This window comes from Panthera pardus, unplaced genomic scaffold (genome assembly GCF_024362965.1).
Source record: "Panthera pardus isolate Hobbes unplaced genomic scaffold, ASM2436296v1 HiC_scaffold_3, whole genome shotgun sequence".
Taxonomy (NCBI): Eukaryota; Metazoa; Chordata; class Mammalia; order Carnivora; family Felidae; genus Panthera; species Panthera pardus.
This window is the reverse complement of record NW_026526876.1, coordinates 28,035,156-28,058,425: the sequence shown is the minus strand read 5'-3', so window position 1 is coordinate 28,058,425 and position 23,270 is coordinate 28,035,156. Positions and strand designations below refer to the sequence as shown.

Genomic DNA, 23,270 nt, shown 5'->3' with positions numbered 1-23,270 from the left:
ACACCTTCATATGCACTCCTACCTCATTATCCCAGGGCCAGGGCCACGTTAAGCTTGCCACTTAGGAGCTCTGCATGGACACTGGGATTGGGCACTTAGCAAGGTCGTGTTAAGAGGGCTATAATAGCTCCTTCTGCTCCCCCACTCCCCACCTTCTACCTGAAAGACTTGGCCCAGCAACGTCCTGACTGCCCTTCGGTATCGGTATTGGGAGAGGGTCGGAGCGGGGTTGAGGCCATTGGCCAGTGGGACAGGAGCAGAAAGAAGCTCCTGAGAGGAGCCCTGACCGCATTCCTGGCTCGGCACTTCTGCCCAGCTCCACCCCCTAGGAGTCAAGGCCCCGCCCCTGCCCCGTCGGGTCCGGGAGAGGTTGCCCCCGCCCCGCGAACTCCGCCCCGCCGCCGCGCTACTTCTTTCAGCACCGCGGCGCGGACAGCTCCGGGGCGGGAGCAGAGGGAGTGAGGTACGGCCGCGGTCGGTCAGGGAGGGCTGTGCAGGGCAGGGGAGGGTAGACGCAGGCGGGCAGGCAGGGCACGGAGCCCCGCGACCCTCCCCGGAGGAGGCACCCACCCGGAACCGGACGCCGCTGAGCCCGAAGACAGACGGAGACGCAGGGAGCCGGGGCACTGGTGGCTCCGGGGAGAGGCCGCGGCCAAAAGATGCCTGTCCGCAGGGGCCACGTCGCGCCCCAAAACACGTACCTGGACACCATCATCCGCAAGTTCGAGGGCCAGAGTGAGTCTGTGCGTTGAGGTGGGGGGAACGATCTGAAGTCCTGGTTCTGTGGCAGGAGTGGCGGGACCCCTTTACTTACTTCAAATGGAGGGGAGGGGGGAGCGTGATGCTGAATGCTCTAATGTCCCCGGACACCTTCTGTTCCAGCGATTTCCACTTGCCTCAATACCACTCTCTCTTTTGAAGCAGGAGGGGCAGACTGCAGCCCCACCCTCCTCCCCTGAGTTGATTTCTTGGTACCCCAAGCTCTGACTTCCCCTTCTATCACTGTCCTTCTTCCTCCTCCTGACACCCCCCCCCCCGCACACTTCCTCCAGAAGTTTCCTTGACTCCCTCCTTTTTGCCTCTTGGGTGTAACCACTCTAATCTTTCTAAGAGCTCTCTTCAGGCCTGGGGCCTATCTGGTCACATCCCTACTCCTTCTTCCTGACTCCCTGCGCTGACTCCAGGAAGCCTTGGGCCTCTTTCCTCCTTCACTGACCCCATTCCTGCCCTGGTCTCCCCACCATCCCCAGGCCTGACTCCCCCTCCCCAACTTCTCTGGTCACTGTTCTGATCCCCTATCTGAACCACCCCCCTCATTACTTTCAAAGTCCCATGACCTTCCCCCCATGACTCTAGCCGCCTAGGTCTTCCCACCCCCACCAGACCTCACTTCTCCTCTACCTCATTCTGGTCACTCCTCTGCTCCCCCATCTAGACACCCCCTCACCGCTGTCAAGAATCCCTATGATCTTTTCCTCCCTGCTGCCCAATCTTGGTTGCCATGGGCTTCCCACATCCCACCCCAGGTCGGAAGTTCCTGATCGCCAATGCTCAGATGGAGAACTGTGCCATCATTTACTGCAACGACGGCTTCTGTGAACTCTTCGGCTACTCCCGAGTGGAGGTGATGCAGCGACCGTGCACCTGCGACTTCCTCACAGGCCCCAATACCCCACGCAGTGCCATGTCCCGTCTAGCGCAGGCCCTACTGGGGACAGAGGAGTGCAAGGTGGACATCCTCTACTACCGCAAAGATGGTGAGGCTCCCTTGGGCCATGGGTTCTGCAAGGCAGACTCTGTCCTTCTCTTGTTCAGCCAGAGTGGCCAACTGGGAGGCCACTGACCCAGGGACCAAAGGGCTGGGACAAATCCTGTCTCCTCTCTGTCCCTCAGTTTCCTCATCTGCAGGAGGAAGCAATGGGCATTGATTTCAGTGCCTTCTGAGGTCCTTTTCAGAAGCTGGAGACCAGGCTGACTCACTGACTGGTCCTCACCCCAGGCAGGGCCTCCCGCTCCACCATCCCTCCCCCATGTCCCCAGTCTCCTGGCCGCCCACTCTGTCACTGTCAGCCCCAGCTGTCAGGCAGCTGGAACGAAAATTAACCTTTCCTCATCTCCGTCTGCTCTGGGGATTAGGGGAGGAGTCACCCCCTCAAGGCCTCTGTGGGCAGTCAAGGCTTGGGTGCTGCTGACTGGGAAACAGTAGACCCGGCTCACTCAGCCCCAGATCCTTAGAGAGATAGGTCCTGCAGTTTGTCCTGACCCAGAGGTTCATCCAGTTTGGGATGTCACTGCCAGCCCATGTTTATTGCAAGCAGAACAGAACCACGGGGCAGGGGCTGAGAACAAAGCTCTGCAGCCCTTTAAGACCTTCCCCCTAGGACCTCAGAGACAGTGGGCAGGAAGGAAGGGAGAGATGAGTGGGAACTAGGATCCTGAAATTCCCTTGGAAATCACTTGGATTAATGCCCCCCTCAACCTGGTTCTGCGTTAGAATTACCTGGGGCATGTTTTCCAAAACACACCTTCCCTAGAGAGAGGCTGACTCAGAGGCGTGAGTTGAGGCCAAAGCAGGTGCATTTGGAAAAATCTCCTGGGCGGTTCTGATGTTCTGCCAAATTTAGGAACCACTGGCTTAGATAAATCCCTTCATTTCATGGATGAAGAAACCAAGGCCCAAGACAAAAGGAGGGAGTTGCCCAAGATCCTACTGCCGGGATCCAACCTGGGGCCAGAACCCAAGTCTGGATTTTTTTTTACTCGAGAGACTGCAACTGCAGGACATCTGGAAAAGGCAGGCATGAGGGCCATCTGAGTATAGACAAGGGGCATGTTCCTTTGGATTGGGACTGAAGGGTACTGAGATCCTGGGTTCCAAGGGCCCGGGGTGTGTATGGAGCATGAATGTAAGTGTGAACATGAGTGAGCATGCGAGTGTGTGTGTGTGTGTGTGTGTGTGCATGTTTGCGTTTAAGGGCTTCCAGGGTGCTTCGTGGGCAGATCCTGGCTGTCCCCCTAGCTGTCTACTGCTGCTACTAACCAAACAGATGCAGGGGTAGTGATTAGGGGACTAGGAAGAATCTGGCTAACTTTGGTAGCACTCACAGGGTTAATGAAGTCAGAATATTTTTAAAAGCTGTGACCTCACCTCCTCACATCATTTCAGGGAGGAGGTGACAGTCAGGGGAGTGAGAAGGGTCCGCAGGGAACATGATAGGACCGCAGGAAATGGGGGGACGGGGAGAGACAACAGGTCCTTGTCTTTGACCCCAGAGCTCTACCTGGGCCCTAGAGTGGTATATAGGCTGTTCTCAGATTCCCAGGGACATCAGATCAGGTCTCTTAGGGTCTCTTCAGCACACTGCGTGTTCCTGGGCAGGGGGCAAAGATCAAGACCAAGTATCAGCCCTCTGAGATCAGGACTCAGGTTTTCAGAACACTGCTGGGGTCCTCCAGCTATCAGAAGAGACCCCAGGACCCAGTCTTGGAGGCTGGCCCTCGGTGAAAATGGAACATTACCACATACCTTATGCCCCCAGTCTACCCCACCCAACCCTAAGCCCTTCTCTGTCCTGTTACCCAAGCCTTTGACTACGTGGACTTGCCCGAGATTGGCCTGAAACCCAGAAAAAAAGAGCTTCTTGGCCTGCATTACCCTAAGGAAACGATGTAGTACCCAGATAACTTATGTTCACCTTATGGTCCAATCTGACCACATGATTCTTTTTTATCATATTCACATATTTCCTTTAGTCCTGCTGACTGGCATCTTAATGGTGATTTCTTCCCTACCCAAGTCAGTATCTCTTCCTACTCCCTCCCCCTGACTCCAGCGAGGTGAAAAAGGGTCCTGAACAGAACTCTAGCTGGTTTATTTATAATCCTCTTTTCCTCTAAAAGGGTAATCCACTGACAGTTCTCCAAGTCAAAATGAAAGGTCTGTGTCCATTTATCTCCACATTATACAGCTGCACAAAATTGGACTCAAAGAAGCCAGGGCACTTGGCAAAATTATCGCATGAGATAGGGCTCAGAGACCCCTGAGAACCTGGATCTTCCTCCATCTGCCTTTACTAGGAAAAGTAAGAGCCTAACAGATAAGGAGGAATGGGGATGGTCACAAGACTGGAACTAATGAGAGTCTGGAGGGAGAGATGGAGAGCACTACATCTCTCCCACCTCCACCCCTGCCCCCACTGGGCACTTAAGAGAAGAGCCCAGCCCTGCCTGCCTTGTCAGGTCCTCTTCCCCACACCAGAGAGTTTCCTAATCTCCAAGCCACACTAGTTTCCTAATCTCCAAGCCACTCCTTGGGCTGAGGGCTCCTCCAGTCCTCAGCTCTCAATGAGGAGGAGAGGGCAAGGTCTGAGGTTAGAGGCCTCAATGTTTTCCACATACTTACCCATGAAGACCAGAAGCACCAAGCAGGAGTCCGCCCTCACCAGCCACCCTCTTAGTGGCAGCATTCTGTAGCACCAGCTCCTCCCTGAAGGCTCACTGCCACCCTGGGTGGTGTGGGCATAAAGAGATGGGGGTGATAGACAGCAAGGAGACTGTGCAGAACAGGGGCAAGGGCTGGGAGGGGGAGGGGGTTGGAACAATGAGAAACTGAAGGAAGGAGCAATCCAAAAGGCAGAGAAGAGCAGAGAGGACTATGAACCAGGGGGCAGACAAATCTGCTGCACTTGATCAGAGAAGAGGTGGGCACTGGGAGGAGCCCTCGGAAGGGAGAACGAGTCAGAGACTGTGGCTCCTCCTCCAGCAATGGGACAAGAGCACAGGGACACTGCCATTCCTGGGCACAACGGGGGTGTCACACTCACCCACTTCTGGTCACCCAGACACAGTTATTTGTGAGCAAGGACAGCCTAGGGATGGGGGGAAAGGATGCTCTGAACTTGCCAAATCCTCACAGCCTCCTGTCTCTGCCCACCCTACAGGCAGCAAGATTGAAGGCTGGGCATGGGGTGCCATGCACAGCTCCCATGTAGCCCTCACTGCTATGATGGGTCTTTGGTCTGTTCCCAGCCTCAGTTTTCCAAAGATAGCATCAGTGGGTCAGTCCAGCCACTTGAAGATGGGGCCTTGACAGCCCCCAGCAGCATAGAGAGCCTGGAGGCCCTGATCCTCTGCCCAGTGCTGCCTTCTCTCTGCCCTCTGCCAGGCAAAATCTCTGTAGTGCCAGAGAGCGAAGAGACAATCTGACCTTGGGGGGAGTGTCTCAGACCACCGGCCAAGGAGACTTCCTGGCTAGGTCCCTGTGTCCAAGCCCCTCCATGTCCCCGGCTGACAAGAGTACCCAGTTCTGGTCTGGGCCACAGAGCCTAGAGCACTGTGAGCCCAGGAGTGGTCACAGAGGCAGGTGGGTGGCCTCTCCTCGGTGTGGATGTCTCCCCCGGGGCCCAGTGCAGCAGCTGGCAGATGGCTGCTTGGTGCCTGGGAGTCCGGGAATCTGATCCAGGAGATTCCTGCTCCCGGAGAGGAAGGTGGGAGGGAGGATGAGGGCGGCTCGGCTGCACTGATAGTAGAGGAGGCGCTTTGGGGGATGAGCGATTCTAACGGACCCCAAAGTAGCAACGTTCCTGCCAACCGGCCTCCCACCCACTCACATTTACACATTCTTTTATCCACTCACTCAACAAACAACACCTGGGACTGGTGCTGACCCCTCAAAAATGAGACAGATGCAAACCTGCCCTCAAGGGATGGCAGCTCTGCCTTCTGATTTGCATATTTACTTGAGGTCCCTGCCCCTTAGTATCTTGCCCTTTGGGCCTGATACCTACCAACAGTTTGAGCTGAGGGACGTGGGACCACTGGGTACCATGGAGAGGGGGCTTATGGGACATCCACCTACCCACTCAGCCCATAGGCTGGGCTCTGGGGGTGTGTGGCTGAACTTAGCTTTGATTTGTCCCACCCACCTATGTGGATGGGAGACCCTGAAGCTAAGAAAGAGGAACAGTGGTCAATGGCTAGGTCTAAGCTGCCCAAGAGGGTGGGAGAGTGGGTCCTGGCCTGCCCCCACCCTGCCATCTCTCTCCCTCTCCAGACCCCAGGTCACTGCCCTGCCTGCTCCCCAGTCCCAGCATCTCTGCCTAGGGACCCCAAGTGCCTTTGAGTCCTGGGGCAGCAGCCTGGCCTTCACTCCAGTGTCCTCATCCTGGACCAGTCCCTTCCCTTGCCCCAGCTGTTGTGTGCTGAGAGCTGTTGTGTGCTTGGAACCCCACTCCATGTCCCCTTCCAGCACTAGCCAGTCAGTTTCTCAGAACCCCAGGCTCTGCAGAATGGGGGTCTATATCTGCCCCCTGAGGCTCCACTAGCCTCCACTATGGATCTTGAGGCCTAAAGTGCCAACTGACTCAGGACACAGCACTTAGTGTGTTCTCAACAGCGAGTTCCTTCCAGCATGGGGCGTGGGCGGCATCTTTGTGGGACAGGAATGTGGGAGCTGAACCCAGGGTCGGCCAGAGCTACGTGGGGGTAGAATGCCCGACCTCACCTCCCCACTTAATCCACCCCATCTGCTCAGCTTTAATTACAACAGAAGCAAACCTCAAGGTTAAGCCCTGAGCTGAGGGCTGAGTGTGGACTTGGGCCCGATGCTACATTATCTCCTAATGAGCAGCTAAGCTGCTCTCCCCACCTCTGGCCTGTGGGTAGAACACCTGCTAGACAGCATCACCAACCCTCTGCCCAATAGTCCAGGCCTCCTCACCCCATGGCTGCCCTTAACTTGACCTCAACCCAGCCCCCTCCCTGGCTTCCCCTGGCCAGGTTACTGCCAGAGAAGATCCTTTCTGTGACCCCTCCCGATGGTGTTTGCAGCCTCCAGCTTCCGATGCCTGGTGGACGTGGTACCTGTGAAGAACGAGGATGGAGCCGTTATCATGTTCATCCTCAACTTCGAGGATCTGGCCCAGCTCCTGGCCAAAAGCGAGCGCCGCAGCCTGTCCCAGTGCCTGCTGTCCCAGAGCTTCCTGGGCTCCGGTAAGGTGGGGTGCAGGTAGTGGTGGGAGGGGTGAATGGGGGCCCCCAGTGGGGCAGCTGGTCCCCTGGCCTGGACTGCTCTGACCCTGGGCCTGGTTTCAGAGGGCTCTCATGGCAGGCCAGGTGCACAGGGTCCTGGCACGGGCAGGGTCAAGTACAGGACCATCAGCCAGATCCCGCAGTTCACGCTCAACTTCGTGGAGTTCAACCTGGAGAAGCACCGCTCGGGCTCCACGACAGAGATTGAGATCATCGCACCACACAAGGTGGTGGAGCGGACCCAGAACGTCACCGAGAAGGTCACCCAGGTGCGGGCCACAGGGCAGGGTGGGCGGGGCTGTGCTGGGTCTTGAAGGTCCCTTCTCAGGCTTGGGGTCTGGGCTCCTCTGGGGCTGGGAGTGGCAGAGGCAGTCAGCTTGGCCAGTCCCCAGGGGTCTGGCCTGAGCCCCAGGCCTCCTGTCCTGCTGGGGTCTGATTTCTTAGACCTAAAGGCCTACCCTGAGGCCACCATCCAGGTGGTGGAGCATGAGGAGGTCAGAGTCAGCAGGGCCTGTGAATAGTGCCACATCTTAGGTCTGGAGGAGCCTGGGATGGGAGAATACACAGGCTACCAGGGGGGCCTGTCCAAGGCTCTGCCAGTCACAGAGAAGGAGAAGCGGAGAGAAGTGTCAGCGCCACTCTGAGAGGGAAAGAGGAGGAAGGATGGAGGGAGGCCCCAGCCCTACTCCTGCCCCTATTCCCCCACCTCCCAACACACAGCAGGAGCCTCCTACAATCCAAGCAGAGGGGAGATGGCCCTGGCATCTTTAGCTCTCTTTGAGCAGCTTCCTGGAGATCAGGCCCTGAATGCCTCCCTCCCCTTCAGCCCCTCCTTGGCCAGCCCAAGGCAAACCTCCCTGGGTTCTCTGTTTCAGCTGACCCCCATGTCCCTTTGCATAGGGCCTGAGGCTCCAATCCCCACCTAACCATCCTAGAAGGAAATGCAAAAGCCCTGCCTGAGGTTCAGATGACCAGAGTCCTGACACTGACTTGCTGTGTGACCTTGGACAAGGGACCTTGTGCCCTTTCTGGGTCCCAGAGCTCTCATGTGCAGAGAATTGGACCTTTTGACATTGAGTAGTACAGTCCCCAGGAGGCATCAAGGGGGGCTAGGCCAGGGCTGAGCAAGGAAGTGTAGGTCATGGGGGGCAGGGAGGGCTTGCACCCAAATTTCTGGGAGGCTTTGGCTTCACGAGGGATGAGAGCAGTTCTTTTTCCTCCCTGCCCCCTTTTGCCTGAATCACAGCCTGTGAGGGAGCAGGTGGGATGGAAACTCCCTGTGACCCAGCCGCTCCCCACACTCAGAACCCTGGAGAAGGAAGTACCACAAGCTGCAGGGTCAGGCCCGCAGAGGTCAGGCAGGGTGGCCCAGTGGCCCAACCATGAGGGACTCCACCTGGCCACTCACCTCAGGGCTCTCAAGTTGGCACAGGGGTTACGGGGGCTGGTAGACTGGAGAGCTGCCCATGAAGAATGACAGGCCTGGCTGGGGACTGTGGTCCCTGCCCCACCCAACCCACTGCTCCTATCCTGCCCCCCCCCACCCCGCCCCAACTAGTCTTGGCTTTACTCACTCCCCTATATGGGCCCTAAGGTGGGAGAGGCGTCTGACAGAGCTCAGGGGAGGGAGCTGGCAGGGACCCAGAGCAGAAGAGTCACTCTGGCCTCAACCAGGGCTCAGAGAGCTGGGACCTCATACCTGAGTTCCTACATCCTGAGGACCCTGCAGCTCTGGGCAACACTGGGAACTGTCCTCACGCTGGCTTCAGAGGCAGTGGGAAAGTATGGAGTCTGTGTGATGGGGGGATGACACCTCTGTCTGGGGGCCTAAGGAAGTGGACATACTCTTGTCACCCACCCCCGACCATCTGAATCTGTGCTGCCTTGGGACAAGCCCTATGCTTTGCTGTTCCGTCTTGGTGTGGTCTTGAGCAGCCAGGGAAGGAGAGGAGTGGCTTAACGACCCAAGCTCTCAATGCTCATTCAGCTCAGTTGACTGAGGTCATTCCCTTCAGCTGAGCCTCCATGTGAACTAAGTGGAGCATATAAGATGGCCTATTGTTCAGTGGAGAATAGCTGTGTGTGCAGGGGTGTTTACAGGGGACAAAGGGAAAAACCAAGAAAGAGGGTGAGAGGAGGCTTCCTGAGAGGCAGAATAGGAGCTCAGGCCTGAAGGCGGAGCAGGGGGTCACTGTAGGGTGCGGACACTGTGGCCCCTTCTAGGGATTTAGATGGCTAATCAGGGACCCACAAGGTGAAAACAGCCCTTTGATGGATCTTCCTTATTGTGACATCATCTGTTAATTGGTCTCGTTTGCAAGGTCAGAACCTTATATTGCAGATTTTCTCAAACCAGAGCCATCTGCCATTGCCTATCCAGCAGTGGTGGAGGGGTCAGTGGGACACCCCTCAGGTTCCATCCTTGTTGGGGCAGTGCCTGACACAGGATGAGCAGGGAGGAGGAATCCTCATAGATCAGCACGTGCCTTGGAGATGTGCCATCTCATTTAATCACGATGCTAAGGAGTTTGTTGTCCTTTGCTATCCTTTTTGCTGATGAGGGAACTAAGGCACATAGAGGCCATAAAATTTGCCCTGAGACTTAGAGCAATGTCAGACCTGAGATCAACCTGGGAGGCCTGGCTTCAAAACGCATGCCCTTCTTGATGCCCCAGCTGTTTCTTGTGATGGGTAGCTGGGTAGAGCTTGGGTCTGTTGGGCTGGGCCTGGTGACCCTACGTTGACCGTAAGCTCCGAGGCAGGGTTGGGAGGGGCAGAGCAGAGGGGGCTCATCTGAAAGTAATGATCAAAACCCTCTTGGGGGAGGCTGGGTGGCTCTGTTGCTTGAGTGTCCAACTCTTGATTTCTGCTCAGGTCATGGTCCCAGGGTTGTGGGGTCAAGCCCTGCGTTGAGCATGGAGTTTGCTTGGGATTCTCTCTCTCTTTGCCCTTCTCCTCTGCTCATGCTCTCTCTCTCTCTCTCTCTCTCTCTAGCTCTCACTCTCTCTCTCATACAAACCCCCCTTGGACATGTGCAAAATAGTCGGACCTCCCTGGTGCCCAGGACCTGTCAAAGGCTCAGATTAGCTACACGCCCCCAAGTTTGACTCTTTCCATGAAGGCTTTGCAAGTGGGCCCCAAGGAGGGCCCTCACTGGTCTAGGATCCACAAGGTCTTCAGGAATGAAGAGGCTATTCTGGGAGTGACTTGTTCCCATCAGGAATCTTGGCCACTGAGAACCTCCCAAACCCACCAAAGAGGATCAGACCCCCAGCTACCCCCTCAATTTAGGCTCTTCTCTGGAACATGACCACAAATGACCCTGAGCCTAAATCCCCCTCCCTCCCCTCACCCCTCCCCCAGCCCTGTCTCCACTTGAGGACGGCTGTTTGTGAGGGAATTGGTGAGCTTTGAACCTGGGGTCACTATGCAACAGAGCTGCACCCCCCCTCTTGTAGCCCACTTCCTCCCAATACACCTGTCCCCTTATGCGTTTGCCTCATACACACTCTATCCCATCTTTGCTTCATCCCCTCTGTCCTCCACAGCCCTCTTCACCTACCCTCTCCCACAGCCTCCTTCCCAGGCCTCACCCCTAAGTCTTCATCCCTCCCAGGCCTGTCTCACGAGCAGTGGACACCCTGCTGACTGCCCTATGGCCCCCACCCCCAGGTTCTGTCCCTGGGCGCGGACGTGCTGCCGGAGTACAAGCTGCAGGCGCCACGCATCCACCGCGGGACCCTCCTGCACTATAGCCCCTTCAAGGCCGTGTGGGACTGGCTCATCCTGCTGCTGGTCATCTACACAGCCATCTTCACGCCCTACTCGGCCGCTTTCCTGCTCAGCGACCAGGATGAATCTCAACGCATGGACTGCGGCTACACCTGCAGTCCACTCACTGTGGTGGACCTCATCGTAGACATCATGTTCGTTGTGGACATCGTCATCAACTTCCGCACCACCTATGTCAACACCAATGACGAGGTGGTCAGCCACCCTCGCCGCATTGCCATCCACTACTTCAAGGGCTGGTTCCTCATTGACATGGTGGCTGCCATCCCATTTGACCTTCTCATCTTCCGCACCGGCTCTGATGAGGTGAGCAAACCCCATTCAGGCCATCTGCTGTGGCCGTCCCCTGTGCCCCAGCCCTCGGGCCTCCCAGCCCCACAGCCCTGGCATGAGAGTATCTGGTATGGGGTGCCTTTGCCAAAGCAGGTGGAGGTGGGAAGGCGGCCTAGGACATGTGTCATCTCCCAGCCCTGGAGAACGACCAGACAAGGCTGTGCCCTAGGCCTGGATGCCCTCCCTATGCTCCAGAATTCTGCCCCTTCTGGGATGGGCAGCCACCTCACATGCCCTCATGCTGGCTTCTACTTACCCTGGAGTTGGAAAGGGAAGCTATGGGCTGCTCCCACAAGGCAGCCTGACCCCCCCTCACCCCCTGACCCTCCACTATGCCCACTGGCTCCCCATAGCTGACATGAAGGTATTTGCAGGCTCTTATTTGCAGGCTCTTCTCATAGTTTCTAGTCCCCCCTTTTGCCCCACCTGCTTGGAATGAACTTTCCATTCTGTTCCAGTCACCCCCCACCAACAGCCTGTCCGCTGGAGTAGAGGTATCCGTCATGACTCCCTGCTCCCACACCCACCCTTTGCCAGCCTCACCTGCCAGCCTCACCCTTCCACACAGAAGCCAGGACCAGTTCAAGATCACTCATCTGACACTGTCTGCAGAACATTCCGTGGCTCCCCAATGGCTTGGAATAAAACCAAGCTCATTTGGGACCTTGAGGCCCGTGGGAGCAGCCCGTGCACACCTTCCAGGCCCATTCCTCATCACTCCACCATCTTCTGCTATGCACTCCAGGCAGCAGCGCTGCACTTGGTTTTCCATGTGGGCTGTGCCATTTCACACCCCCATGCCTTGCTTGGCTCATTCTGTTCCCTGTGCCTAGAATGCCTTTCACTCTCCCTCCTGTCCGCCTGCAGACTCAGCCTCATCACTCAAGATTTAGCTCATGTGTCACCTCCTCTATGAAGCCTCCCCTGCCCTGCACCTGCAGAATTGATCTCCCTTTTCTCTGCGCTCCCCTGGACTTCCGTCCTAGCAACTATAACACTGTTTTGAGCTTTAGGCTGAATGCTCCTTAAGGTCCTGCACTGTGCTTCACCGGCCAAGAGCCCAGAGCAGGTTCTCCATAAGTGTTTGTTGAATGACTGTGTGACCATATGCCCAAGTAAACAAGTGTGGTCCTGAGTGCAGCCTTTCAAGGGCTGACCCTTGGCCCCATGACCCCCTTCCTGCCCTGCCAGACCACAACCCTGATCGGGCTGCTGAAAACGGCGAGGTTGCTGCGGCTGGTGCGTGTGGCACGGAAGCTGGACCGCTACTCTGAGTATGGAGCGGCCGTGCTTTTCCTGCTCATGTGCACCTTCGCACTCATTGCACACTGGCTGGCCTGCATCTGGTATGCCATCGGCAACGTGGAGCGGCCCTACCTGGAGCCCAAGATCGGCTGGCTGGACAGCCTGGGCGCCCAGCTTGGCAAGCGCTACAATGGCAGCGACCCAGCCTCTGGCCCCTCAGTGCAGGACAAGTATGTCACGGCCCTGTACTTCACCTTCAGCAGCCTTACCAGCGTGGGCTTCGGCAATGTCTCCCCCAACACCAACTCTGAGAAGGTCTTCTCTATCTGCGTCATGCTCATCGGCTGTGAGTGGCCCCTCATGCCTGGGCCTGACCCATGGCATTCAAGTTTCAGTTTTGTAATGAGCCATAATACAGTAACATTGGGTGCAATGGGCAAATACTAAGCACAGAGCACAGTGCAATTTTGCATAGGTGCGTCTACCATGCATGAAACTTAACACCCTTACAAGCCCTTGCTATGTGCCAGGGACCAGGACCAGCTTACATGATTTGCAGGGCCCAGAACAAAATGAAAATGTAGGGCCGTTTATTTAAAAAGTCTTCAAGATTTCAAGAATGGTGACAGCAGAGCATGGAACCGAGCAGGGCCCTTCTTAGCACAGGTCACACACCGGGAAGCCAGCTGCCCTGTCAGGCACTTTTCTAAGTGCCCATCAAAGGTGCACATTTTGTTTTCATCACTAGCCTATGGGGGGCTATATTACGAGCCCAGTTTACAGACCAAGAACCCAAAGGTCCTAACTTTCCAGGGGTTACACAGAGACCCAATTTCATCCCAGGGGGCCAGCTCCTCTGGCTGTGTATGTTCCCAGGCTTGGAACTGTGTTGCCTGCTTCCTAAGACACTGGGTCTAGGAACACAAGAGGCAGTGTGGAAGTTTACACGTAGATTAAGTTGTCATGTTCAGAGTATTTAAAGATGTGAAAGCCCAGAGAAACAAAAACAACGAGAAAAAAAAAAAATGGGTGAAAACAGAGACCAAGAGTTTTCCCTTTATTATGCTTTTCTACAACCTGAAGGAGAAAACAAATCTGTACTAAAAAAAAAAAAAAAAAATCATTGCCCTAGTTCTCAGGAGTTTGGCCTCTGGGCCCAGCAAGATGCCAAGAGACACAGGACAGAGGGAGGACGGCAGGAAGCCCGGGGGCCTTTGTCCCTCGTGTGCCCTGGCGCTGTTTTGGGCACTTCTGACTTGGCCCTAGACAGAGGGGCCCCTGATCAGAGGGCTCCTAGGGAGAAGGAGGTGTGGAGCATGCCCTGGGGTGCGATGGCCCGGTGGGGGTGTGGAGGAGCTCATTCCCTGCACCCCCGCTGCCTCACTCCAGCCCTCATGTACGCCAGCATCTTTGGCAACGTGTCTGCCATCATCCAGCGTCTGTACTCCGGCACTGCCCGCTACCACACGCAGATGCTGCGAGTCAAGGAGTTCATCCGCTTCCACCAGATCCCCAACCCGCTGCGGCAGCGCCTGGAAGAGTACTTCCAGCACGCCTGGTCCTACACCAACGGCATTGACATGAACGCGGTGAGAGCCCGCCGCCCTGCCTCGGGTGGGGCAGGCGATCCAGCTCCAGTCCCAGCTCTGGCTAAGCGTCCCAGGGGAGGCCAAGGGCCCGCGGGCACAGGGCGTCCCCAGACCCCTCCCCACCCCGTTCCCCCAGCCCCAAGCCCAGCTGCACTACCCTGGACGCGGCCGCCCCCCTCGCAGGTGCTGAAGGGCTTCCCTGAGTGCCTGCAGGCCGACATCTGCCTGCACCTGCACCGCGCGCTGCTGCAGCACTGCCCAGCCTTCCGCGGCGCCAGCAAGGGCTGCCTGCGCGCGCTGGCGGTCAAGTTCAAGACCACGCACGCACCGCCTGGGGACACGCTGGTGCACCTCGGCGATGTGCTCTCCACGCTCTACTTCATCTCCCGAGGTTCCATCGAGATCTTGCGTGACGACGTGGTCGTGGCCATCCTAGGTGGGTCAGGCAGGAAGGGCCAGACCGGTAGGGTGGGTGTAGGGGAACTAGCCATGTCCTGCCTGGACTACTCCATTCCTAATGATGATGGTGGCACCTTTTACTGGCCTGCCATGTAAGCATGAGCAACAGAGAGCTTTACGCCCAGCTCACCGGATCCTTAAAACAAACCCATAGGTTCCATTTTCCTGATAGGGGAGTAGAGGCTCAGAGAGGTCATATTGGCAAGTGGCCAAACAGGGATTCAAGGGCTATGCGTCTAACTCCGAAGTCCAGGAAGGCTCTTACCTTCTTCCACTTTTGGGGAGCTCAGTGTGAGAGGGCAAAGGTTTGGCTTGGGTGGAGGGAGGACCCCAAGCTCATTCACTGCAGCTACAGGGACAGCTGGACACTTTGCAGGAATGAGATGAGCATTGGACAGGGGACAGATTTGGGGCCCACACGGCCTCTGCCACTTACCAACCATGTGACCTTGGGCAGGTTACTTCACCTCTCTGAGATGATTCTCATCTTCCTTGCCTTCTCCCTGATGTTAGCCCACCCCAAGACCCTGATCAGGATGTCAGCCTCTCCCTCCTTTGGTCTCTGTGGCTGGGCTCTCCTCCCACCCCACTGAACAGCACCCCCCCCCGCCCCGCCCAGTTCCTCTGTTTAGTCCTCTCCCTTTGGCCTGCCCTCGACTAGTGTTCACCAAGTGCGGGCTCTGCTTTCTTTTCTTCACCCTCCACCCTCTCCTGAACTACCTCCTTGCTCCCATGCTCTCAGCCTCATATATGCCACAGGCCCCCCCAGAGCTCTGTTCTGACCCCAATCTCTCCTTAGAACAGAATATTCCATTCCTTCCTGGGTATAGCCACCCTATATTCCATAGACAGACCAAACAACATGTCTCAGTCTGAAATCATTATCTTTCCCCAGAAGCTGCTCCTTCAGAATCTCCATCACTGTTGAACCATCCATTGCTGGGGCTAGAGACCTGGGAGTCAACCAAGGGAGCACTCTTCTCCTTTCCTGCCCCACCCCCACCATGCAGGCAACCACAGACTCCTGTTTGTTCCCCTTAATACCTCTGTGTCCTACACCTGTCTCCCACACTACACCTGTCTTCTTGTCCCTGCCTGGCTCCAGCCCTTACCATGTCCTTCCTTTTCCTGTGTCCCTGAATCTGGACTACCCCCATAGCTCATCTTTGATCTTCTGCCAGTGACCTGAAATTCACATCTGCGCATACTCCTCCTCTGCTCAAAATCTTCCCATGGCTCCCCATGACCCCTAAGACCCATGTAAACCCCTGATGACAGCATGCATAGTCCTCCCCAGTCTGGCCACCCTAAATCCTGCCACCCTCCCCCGGTACTTCACGCTCCAGCCATACAAACTACTTCTAGTTCTCTACTGCCGTCCCTGTCACACTTCCCTGCCTTTGCACGTGCTGCCACTCTTCCTGGAACACCTGCCTAGAAGACCCCAGTCACCCTTCAAGGCTGGGCTCCAGACATGGGTTCCTCTGTGAGACCTTCCCTCACTTCCAGCCTACCTTAGAAGTTTCATCCACATGAGAAGGACAATAATTCTATTTAATAATTAAGAAGCCAGTCCATTTTAAGTTTCAGTTAGAGACCTGAAATCCTCTTATTTTGTCCTGAGTGGAAATGAACATTAGATCATAATCCTTCATCTACTGGATAACCATCATTTTATAATGTTGCCCAGATTTTGTGCTTATGGGTTTCATATGTGACTCTGGTGAGTCCCTTCCCTCTCTGGGCCTCAGTCCCCCTCCTCTGTGAATGACCTTTGATCCTGTTCTCGTGGGCAACAGGTCTTTGCTTCCATCTATCATTGTCCATGCAAACCATTAGCGCTTCTGGTTGGTATCGCCAGGCTAAGGGGCTGGACTTTCCTGTGGGGGAGTGGACGTCAAAGCAATCATGGTCCCTGGTACCCCGGCCCTAGGCTCTCTGCCAGCCAGCTGTGACCACACAGCTGTTTCTTCTGCTTCTTCCTGCTGGGGGCCCAGCCAGCCTCATCGTCACAACCCAGCCCCCACTTCACTTCCTCTGTAAGCCCCTCCTCCTTGCCCCTACCACTCCTGGTAGCCCCTCCCCCCTCCTCAGCCCCTTACCTCTTGGTTCTCCCTGTTCTAAGGCTCTATAGATCATCTGTAAACTAATTGGTTGCTTATGTGCCTGTCTTGTAGGGATTTGGGGGCTCCTTGTGGGTGGGACAGCATCTTATTCATGCCCATTCACTGTGGCCAGCACAGTGGCCCTGACACCAGGAGGGCCCAATATCTTTGCCACATGCCCCAAGTATCACCAGCCTATGTCTACCCTGGGACATCCGTCTGTCCCAATGCGTCGTATCAATCTGCCTGGTGCCTCTTGCTATTTGAGGCATTTTCTCAAGCATCACGTCTGTGCCTCTGGACAGTCCAGTGGGGCAAGACAGATACAGTTATACTTATTTTAGAGATAAGAACACTGGGGTCCAGAAAGGGGAAGTGACTTTCTCAGGCGTGCTCTGCCAGGGCCATGCTGGTTATGTGGCCCCACAGTAGGGAGTGGGAACACAAAGAGACAGAGGCCTCAGGCCTTGCCCTGGGGGAGCTGGGTGCCCCTGGCCCTGGGTTCCCTGCCCTCTTGCAGTACCACCAGGCTGAGGAGAGAGGAAAAGTTTGAGTAGGGACCTTTAGTGTCTCTTCCTGCCCACTGTCTCCTGGAGTTGGGGAGCAGGGGGGTGGATAGGGGCAGTGCCACAAACCACGGGAAATAGGAGAGGGACTCTGACAGAGGGTGGTCCTAGGAGGCCAGAAGATTGAGGCAAGGGACCCACATGTTGGGAGGGTATGTGGCCTCTGCAGAGCTCAGAGAACAAAGGAAAGGCAGCTTTTGCATCCAACTCCCACCCCCCGACCCCCGGCCCGCACATCCAACCTTGTCCCTAGAGCTTGATCCCTGAGCACCAAGCCAAAGCCTGGCAGGATCCCTGAGGTGGGGGTGAGGGGTGGGGGGGAGGAGTTCACGGCCAAGGGGCCCTCAGGGAGGCTCTTCAGAAGAGAGCTTGGAGCCAGACCCTGGAGAGACCCCCTGCCCCTCTGGCTGGCAGGAAAGAACGACATCTTTGGGGAGCCCATTAGCCTTCATGCCCGGCCTGGCAAGTCCAGTGCAGACGTGCGGGCCCTGACCTACTGTGACCTGCACAAGATCCAGCGGGCAGACCTGCTGGAGGTGCTGGACATGTACCCTGCGTTTGCAGACAGCTTCTGGAGTAAGCTGGAAGTCACCTTCAACCTGCGGGACGTGAGTCTGGGCTGGGTGGGCCAGGGTGGGTAGGGGTCCTCGGCCAGCTGGTGATGGGGAGTGGAGGCTGCTGAGCACTTGGCCTGCCTGGCCGGAGGGGACCCATCTGACCACCTCCCTTCCTTTCAACCCCATCCTGCGTCCTTCACCACAATTTCTTCTGTGCCTGCCATGGCCAACATAATGCTAAGTATGACGATGGCTACCAATTATCAAGCACCAACCCCATGCTAAGCACTGGGCTTCTTGTACATGATCTCTTTTAGTCTTCTCCTTGCACTTAGTGTTATTTTCCCCACTTTCCAGATGAGAAAGCTAAGGGTCAGAGAGGATGACAAATTGACCAAAGCCATACCACCACATAGTCAATGGCAGAGCCAAAAGGTAGACTCAAGTTTGTGCGACTCCACAACCCAGGCACCCCATGGCACCAAGCTGGAAGAAGGGGTGTCTGCCACCCCTAGGTCCCAGGGGTGTAAACAAGTGGAAGAGCCTCTCCTCCTAAGCTTATCACTCAGTGGAGAAGATTATAACAACTCAGAGAAAATAAAGAGTTGCGTAGTTAAATAACCAAGGAAGTCACAAGGGTGTGTGGGGAGACCAAATGTCTGTGGAGCTCAGGGTTACCAAGGAGTGGGACAGCCGGTACAAACTGGAAGGGTCCAGAAGTGACTGTATGGAGGAGGGGGCTTGGAGTCAGCTAGTGGGAAGGAGGGGGCCGTTGTGCCTGGCGGGGGCAACAGTGGCGGAGGCCTCCTGGAGCTGAGCCTCCCACCCCCAGCCTCAGGAGCAGGGGCTCTGCTGGCTCAGGCCCCATGCACAGCATCTGGAGGATGATGCCGAGGCAGGTTTTCTTGCCATGGACAGCCTTCCTCACCCTGTCCCTTCTGCTAGTCTCCCCTCCCCCAGCCTCTCTTCTTCCCACCTGATCTGGTCTAGGGGACATCTTGTAAGGATGCTGCCTTGGGGGCCCTAGCCACTCAGAGCCATCAGGTGGCCCGAGTGCTCAGTGGCCGGACACCGGGCAAGAGGGATGTGGTCTCCATGGCCTGGGGCATCTGTTGCCCCTGGGCATCCCACCCCTAAGTCTCATGGTGCCAAGAGGGTGGTCTGCCAAGGGTGCTGCTGAGGGTACCTCCTGGATGGATTGGGGATTCCAGACCCAGTCTCCTTGGAGGGAACTCCCCAGTAGCCCAAGCTGTGGACAGCAGCACCAGGGCATTCAGGAAAGGGAGGACTGCAAGAACACCTCCTCTGTATGCCCCCACCCCCAAATCTTGCTGCTCAAGGCGGCCTCTTCCAAGACTCTGTAGGGGCCTCTGCTCATCTCCAAGCCTCTGCTTGTCTCCTGCCCACCCACGCAGGAGAGAACCTGTAGGAAGCTGCCTGGAGCCTCAGGGGGAACCCGGCCACCTGTCACCACTTTCTCACCTAGTTGTCGCAAGGGCCTCAGGAGGGGGTGCAGGGGAGAACAAAGAGGCCCTGTCCCAGCTTTGGTACCTGTTACTTGATGCTCTTGTTCCCCACAAGGCAGGCGGGGGTCTCCAGTCATCACCCCAACCAGCTCCAGGCAGCCAGGACCACCAAGGCTTCTTCCTCAGTGACAACCAGTCAGGTGAGCAAAGCCATCTGCCACCAGTGTCTGCCTCACCCCAGCCTGAAGCCCCTGCCCAGCCTCCTTCCCCTTTTCATGTCCTTCCCAATTTGCCTCATCTTGGGAGAGGTCTCCCCAGCCCCTTGATGAGAGGAGAGGGGCTCCCTCTCTAGGCTCAGTGATAGAGGCCCTGTGTCCTTCCTCCCTCTGGGTCCTCAGAGCCTGAATGGGGGCTGTCCCCGGGGTGGATACAGGCCAGCCCAATGGGGTTTCACATAGAAGCTCCAGGGGACTCGCTGGACTGCAGCTCCTTGGACAGTGAGGCCAGGGCTGGAATGTCCCCACCCAGCCAGCCCCCCCTCCCCCAAGCTGGGGTTCCAGCCCCCTTCCCAGGGCTACAGCCTTCTGGAACCTGGAAGTCCGACCTCTGTGGGGACAGGACCTTGTACTCCAGGGTACTCAGATAAAGAGATCCACTTCTCCTAACCTGTGTTCCCAGGACAGGTAGGGGAAGAAGATGGGCTCTGGTCAGGTCTGCGGAATCAGCTAGATGGAAGCTCAGTCTTCCCTTTCCCTCCTGCAGCTGCAGCCCCTTCTCTGAGCATCTCAGATGCATCTGGCCTCTGGCCTGAGTTGCTGCATCAAATGCCCCCAAGGCCAAGGGACAGCCCCCCAAACCCTCAGGGAGACCCAGACTGCTGGCCTCGGGAGCTAGGCTCCAGGCTGGAGCAGCTTCAGGCCCAGATGAACAGGTGAGTGCCCTTTGGGACCAGGATGGGGGTGGCTGCAGAGAGCACAGCCAGCAGTGGGCTAGGCACGAGTGCCCCCTCTTGGTGGCTCAGGGACATCACACTGAGTGCCCTGCGAGTTTTAGAATGGCTAGCCCTCTTTAGTTGCAGGCCTCCTCATCCCTAAGTCACTAAGCCTGGTTCCTTGGATGGCTTGTCCTAGCAAACCGCAGAACAGGCAAGGAAGCTTTCTTAGAATAGGGGAATAACCTGGTACAGAAACAAATTCCATAGTCCCTTGGAGAGGGCATGTGGCCTGCGGATGGCAGGACCGTGGTGGTAGAGTGAGGGCTCGGGCAGTATGGTCCTGAACTCCAAGCCTGGCTCTGCAACTTACCAGCAAGAGTGTGGACAAGTTACTTAAGCACTCTGAGCCTCCATTTGGCTTTTCATGAAATGGGGATAATCAGAATACCCATATCAAAGCTTCCTTATGAGGACAAAATGATGTGTGCACAGTGCCTGGTCACTGTCGTTATTGAAGTCAGGGACGTGCTAAGGGAAATTTCAGCAGGGCCTGAGGAGTGTACCAGGGAAATAGTTTCAGGTAGGTCCCAGGGTGCCATTCCATCCAGCAGGAATGGCATGCAGGCTACAAAATCCAGAGCTGCTCTCGGGACCTGAACAGCTCTCCCTTGTCTTGACCCTGACCCTGACCCTGACCCTGACTGTGGGGTTCTGTCTGGCAGGTTGGAGTCCCGCATGTCCTCAGACCTCAGCCGCATCCTACAGCTCCTTCAGCAGCCCCTGCCCCAGGGCCACACGGGCTACATTCTAGGAGCCCCTACCTCCAATGACTTGGCCTTGTTTCCCGTGGCCTCAGCCACTCAGAGTCCGGGAACTAGGCTGCCCCAGGGTGGTCTGCCCCCTGCACAGGTGAGCAAGTGTTGGGATCCCCAGGGCCTTTCCTGGAGGCAACTACACGTCTTCTTCTCACTGTGACATCAGGCCCACGGCCTCTGTGCTCTGAGAGCAGCCATGGGTTCTGCTGTCCTCTTTTGTGTTTTGAGTCACAGACAAGGAGCCTGGACAGGTAGTGGAAAAGCCCAGATTGTGACTATAGACCCCGCAGCCGGGGCAAGGGCAATGGGACACAGCTTCTGCCGGTTCCCATCCCTGAAGCTGGTGTCCTCCCCCTCTCTTGCCCTTCCCAGGTCCCAGGCTGTGGTGACTTGAACAAGTGTAGGCCGAAGCGAAAGAACTCCTCCTCCGGGGTGCCTCCCCTGGTCATGGCAACAGACAAACTTCTCACAATGTCCCTGGAACAGGAGCAGCCTGAGGGGCTTCTGTCACCCCTAGCCTCACCTCTGCATCCCCTGGAGGTACAGGGACTCATCTGTGGTCCCCGTTTTCCCTCCCTTCCTGAACACCTTGGCCCCGTCCCTAAGCAGCTGGAGTTTCAGAGACATGGCTCAGATCCTGGGTTGGCCAGGAGTTAGAGCCACTGAACCCCAAGATAGAGATAATATGAAGGGATTGAAGGTGGGTGAAAGTTAAAGATTTAGGGGAGGCAGACAGCTGCCAAATTGGCCTCTGAAAACCATTCATTCTTCTAGTATAGCTACAAACTGCCAACCCAGGTGACCCACGATGGCATGGGTGAAGATGGTCAGGACCTTCCCAGACTCCTCCAGGGCCCTATTTAGACAGTAGGCCTCGTGGAGGGTGGGTGAGGCTCAGGGGTGGAGGTAGCTTACAGGACAGAGAGGTCGGTGAAAAAAGGAGAAGTTTCTGATCTGTGTGAGAAACTTACTCCTTACGGCTCAGAACTATACACCGCTTCAGGGACCAGGACCCAAGGTTAGTGAGACCTCCCGCCAAGAGCCTGTAAACCGACTGGAGATGAAAGTGTCCTCTGTAGTGGACACATCAGAGCACAGAGTTCCAGCCCCCAGCCGCTCTGCCCCTCATGGTTCTATGATGACCTTTGGGACTCTAGCGGGCAGTGGAATGTCTCACAGCTAATAAAGTCTGCGCATTTCATGTTAGGCTGGGTGTGTTACTTACCTGAGGGTCATCAGGTCCTTGACTGTGCTGCGACTCCAACAGCTGTGGTCTTCTCCAAGTCCCTCTCACAAGGATTTGTGTGGGGGGGACCGGAAAGCGCTCTGCTGGGTTCAGTAGCCCCGGGAGCATGGGGCTTTTTGCCAGGCTGGGGTAAAGGGAAACAGAGAGTCTCTGACTTGGTCACCATCAAGAACCACGACATGTCCATAGTGCTCCCTCTGTGCCAAGTCCCTGCCGACTGCTCTGCAGACATTACTTCACTGAAGCCTCACAACAACCCTGTGGGGTTGGTATTATTAGCCCCATTTTAGAGATGAGAAATCAGAAGCAGAGAGAGGCTAAGAAATTCACCCAAGCATGCAGGGGACTTCTGGGGTGCTAGTACTGTTTTGCTTCCTGATCTAGGAGCTGTTTACATACGTGTATGTCAGATTGTGAAAACAGGTGCATTTCTATGTATAAGTTATACTCTGATTAAAAAGAAAAAAGAATCTTACCTAACAAAGGAAGCAATTTCTACCCAGATGGTCTGGCTTGAGAACTCTGCAGTTAACTGCTCCAATGAGATGGGCTGTTGTCCAAAAAGTACCTGGCCACTGGCCTTCCGTCCTTTTTTGGTACTCCTTGAAAGAATTTTGAAAATGAATCCCCCGCCCACCACATTTTAAGTTAACATTTTAAGTATCTCATTGATAAGTTTAAATAGTTGCAAACATGTTATTTCCAGTGTATTGTGAATATTGATACTGTATAAATTGCTTTATTTATACCTATTTATTTATTTATTTATTTGTTTTCAATATATGAAATTTATTGTCAAATTGGTTTCCATACAACACCCAGTGCTCATCCCAACAGGTGCCTTCCTCAATACCCATCACCCACCCTCCCCTCCCTCCCACCCCCCATCAACCCTCAGTTTGTTCTCAGTTTTTAAGAGTCTCGTATGCTTTGGCTCTCTCCCACTCTAACCTCTTTTTTTTTTTTTTCCTTCCCCTCCCCCATGGGTTTCTGTTAAATTTCTCAGGATCCACATAAGAGTGAAAACATATGGTATCTGTCTTTCTCTGTATGGCTTATTTCACTTAGCATCACACTCTCCAGTTCCATCCACGTTGCTACAAAAGGCCATATTTCGTTCTTTCTCATCGCCAT

The 23,270-nt window shown here is 55.8% G+C and overlaps 1 protein-coding gene across 2 annotated transcripts; it reads left to right on the top strand.

Annotated features, from left to right (window-relative positions):
- The first annotated feature begins 415 nt into the window (after positions 1 to 415).
- Positions 416 to 22,091, top strand: KCNH6 (potassium voltage-gated channel subfamily H member 6). Of its 2 annotated transcripts, XM_019466600.2 has the most exons (13): positions 416 to 735; positions 1,527 to 1,757; positions 6,829 to 6,990; positions 7,093 to 7,298; positions 10,702 to 11,127; positions 12,346 to 12,745; positions 13,789 to 13,988; positions 14,172 to 14,424; positions 17,533 to 17,726; positions 19,257 to 19,341; positions 19,904 to 20,072; positions 20,798 to 20,984; positions 21,263 to 22,091. In XM_019466600.2, the coding sequence occupies exons 1-13, from the start codon at positions 660 to 662 to the stop codon at positions 21,545 to 21,547; spliced, it is 2,874 nt and encodes a 957-aa protein (XP_019322145.2). In that variant the 5' UTR covers positions 416 to 659; the 3' UTR covers positions 21,548 to 22,091. The 2 variants fall into 2 exon arrangements, with proteins under 2 accessions (XP_019322145.2, XP_019322146.1); XM_019466601.2 differs by lacking the exons at positions 20,798 to 20,984; positions 21,263 to 22,091 and having other exon boundaries at positions 19,261 to 19,341; positions 19,904 to 20,037.
- The last annotated feature ends 1,179 nt before the right edge of the window (positions 22,092 to 23,270 follow it).